Source organism: Terrapene carolina, unplaced genomic scaffold (assembly GCF_002925995.2).
Source record: "Terrapene carolina triunguis isolate 2854851 unplaced genomic scaffold, T_m_triunguis-2.0 Scaffold718, whole genome shotgun sequence".
In the NCBI taxonomy this organism is placed as follows: domain Eukaryota; kingdom Metazoa; phylum Chordata; order Testudines; family Emydidae; genus Terrapene; species Terrapene triunguis.
Window position 1 is genome coordinate 4,478 of NW_020665069.1, and position 3,114 is coordinate 7,591.

Here is a 3,114-nt window from a genome sequence, read left to right on the forward strand (position 1 = left end):
TTGGGGGATCTATATGAAGGTGGCGAAGGGCTCCATGAGCATTTAGACGACGAGGACTCCCTGGGAGGGGGGAGAGGAGGGGTCCCTGGGAAGAGTTGAGAGTTTGGGGGGGCTCCATGTGAGGGGAGGGAGAAGGATCTGTAGGGGGGGAAGAAGTTGGGGGCCTCCATGGGGAGGGTGGGCCTGGGGGGAGGAGTCCACAGGCAGTAATGGCTTCATATGGGGAGCTTTTGGCCCACATGGGGGGTGGGGGAGTCTGCATGGGGGGGACAGCTGGGGGCTGCATGGAGAGAGGGTTGGACAGGAGGGGGCTCCTTGAGGGGAGCGATGGGAGGAAATGGGGTGGGCGGAGTGAGGGGCTGAGACACTGCAGTGAGGGGCCCTATGGGAAGCTGAGGTGCTTCATGGTGTGGGGCAAAGAAACCTAGAGTGAAAGAAAGAAACATGGGGCTGATCCAAAGAAGGGGATACCAAGCTGATCTGGGGCGGCAGGGAGGGGGCTGGATAGGGGCCTAGGTGGGTCTGAGCTGGGGGGACAGGATATGTGGCTAGCTGGGCTCATGGGGCTGATCTGGGGGGAGGGTGTGCTCTCACACAACTCGCTCCTCCCTTCGCAGAGAAAAGATGTCTGAAGTCACAGCAGAGAAGCAGCCCCTGGCTGAACCGCTCCCGCAGGAGATCCCAGCGCGGCCTGCACTCCCTGCCAAGCAGGAGGCTACCCCAGCCCGGACACGGTGCCCCAGCTCTGACCTGGAGCCAATCTGCGTCGAGGACGAACCCGCCCGGCCCAGTCCCGAGGGGAAGGTCAAGGCCTCTTCCAGCAACAGCCCTGTCTGTAAGTACCGGAGGTGGTCACGGCCATTTCCTGTGTCTGTTCTCTAGGGTTTTAAATGCCATAGCACTGGGGTTCCCGGCCCTTCCCTTGGGGAACTGCACCCCGCCTTCCAGATCCCCCCAATGCCAGGACTCCCGGCCCTTCCCTCGGGGAGGGCAGCCCCGTTCCCCCTCCCCACCACCGGAGTATGCAGCTCAGAAGGAGTTAGGGATCCCGGCAGCGGGGGGAGGCGGGTGGCGTGGGGAGCCCAGGCTGGGCACGGAGTTGGGGGTGGGGGTCAGCCCAGGCTGGAGCCTTGAGCTCTCCCTCGCCCCCCCAGATCGCCTGGGTTCCAACCAGTGCTTCCACTGCCTGATCACGTTCCCGGACGAGAAGTTCAAGGAGCGGCACATGAAGCGGGAGCACCCCGAGGACTTTGTGCAGGAGAATCTGCGCGACGCCCTCTTCGTCTGCTTCATCTGCAGCAAGCCCTTCGAGAGTTCCCGCGCCCTCATCTGCCACCAGCGCGGGCATGCCCCCGCCCCGCCCCCCGACTGCCCCGACTGCCTGCGCCCCGCCTTCGAGTGCTCCGACTGCGGCCGCCGCTTCGGCCAGCTGGCCAACTACCAGCGCCACCGACTGGGCCACGCCGCCGGCCGCAGCCTGCCCCACCAGTGCCCCGACTGCGGCAAGAGCTTCCGCCAGCTCTCCAACCTGCGCCGCCACCAGGCCTCCCACCAGCGCCCCCTGGAGCTGCTGCCCTCCCGCCCCTACTCCTGCACGGAGTGCGGCGAGAGCTTCGCCCAGGAGGCCGGCCTGCACGAACACTACATCCGGCACGCCCGTGGCGAGCTCTAGCGCCCTGCGCCGCGGCCTGGGGGCTCTGGCGCCGCCCCAGGAGCTCTAGCGCCCCCTGCAGCCCCAGTGGGGAGAGCTGGGACTGCAGCAGAATGCCCCCCTCTTCTGCCACCAAGCCCACTCCGATCGGCTCCGGGCGCTGGGACAGCAGGCGCCGCCTGGCAGGAAGTTGAGCTAGAATGGGACTGGAAGGACATTGATGGAACTGAGCGGATTGGATGGAGCAGGGCATGGGGCCTTTCCCCTCTAGAGGGCGCCAGCTCCCATCAGGCCCCAAGGTGGGGGATTGGCTAGCTCAGGGGGGCGGGGAATGGGGCACCGGGCCTGTGCCCTCTAGGGAGCATGGGCTCCTATCTGGTCCCAGGGCAGGAGGGCTGGCTCAGGGGGCTGCCATCTGAAACACCCCCCCATCCCCCTGTGTCCGTGTCCATCTGCAACACGCACCCCACAGCATCTCTCTCCACACCCTGCTCTTCCTCCCATAAACGCCTCGCGCCTCCGCTGCAGCCAAGCACCGAGCGCTCCACGGCACCGACCATCACTCCCTAGCCCGGGTGGAGGCTGCAGTGCCCCCTGCTGGAGTCCTGGCGGGAGAGGACCTAACCCGAACATGTCCTCTTTCTGTGTTGGGGGCAGGAGGGAGCTTTTCAAAGCCCATGTCTGGTCCCCGGGCTGTTACCCTGCAGTGTGGCGTGATCTCTCTGACTTCCCGAGCGGAGCTGGGCCCAGATCTTGTCCCGGTAAACCGTGTCAGCGCAGGGGTGACTTTCACCTGTTAGAGTTGTCCCAGTGCAGCCCCTGGCACAGAGGCACTTAATCCAGTACGAAGGGCCGTTATACCAGTCTGCCCCTACAGCCACTATAAGCCCGGTTGTACCAGTATAACTGCCCAGTGCTGTAGGGGTCCCAGACCCGCTGCCAGGGGCACTTGCCTGCTCCCCAAGGTGGCGTGCATCTTCACTGCTTCGGGGCGGAGCTGGGCAGCCATGGGAAGGAAGTTTTTGGGGGCAGTTCGGAGCGGAAGGGGGGAGATGTGGGGTGTTGAGGAGAATCGGGCTCCCATACCAGGCTGCGGGGCCGTGCGGGGGCACTGGGGGGAGGAGACGGTCCTATTTTTCATATGGAAACAATAAAGAGTTGGAAGCTGAGCACAGGAAAGGGTGTCTGTCTCCTGGGGCGGGTTGGAGCCAGGCGGGGCTGGCCGCAGGACAGGGGAAGGCTACAAGAAGCCGTGGGCACGTAGCCCCAGGGCTGGGGGAATTGGAAAGGCTCTGCCTTCAGCTGCTGGGGACGCGTAGGAACTGCAAAGCCTGATTTCAAAATCAGAGGAAGGGGCGCTGGCTGCAGGGTGGGGGGCTGGGATGCAGCGAGAATTCCTGCCCCACAGCGGGGCAGTGGCAGTGACACGGGCCAGGGCACCAGGACCCCACTCAGCTGATCAG

General features: G+C 64.9%; 1 protein-coding gene across 1 annotated transcript in view; it reads left to right on the forward strand.

Annotated features, from left to right (window-relative positions):
* Nucleotides 1-2,752, forward strand: part of LOC112114214 (zinc finger protein 576-like) — a 3,059-nt gene extending 307 nt beyond the window's left edge. Inside the window, exons 2-3 of the mRNA XM_026660171.1 lie at nt 618-835; nt 1,155-2,752. Coding sequence (XP_026515956.1) covers nt 625-835; nt 1,155-1,672 — 729 coding nt within the window. The 5' untranslated portion in view covers nt 618-624 and the 3' untranslated portion in view covers nt 1,673-2,752. The remainder of the gene's footprint in view (nt 1-617; nt 836-1,154) is intronic.
* Nucleotides 2,753-3,114: the final 362 nt, after the last annotated feature.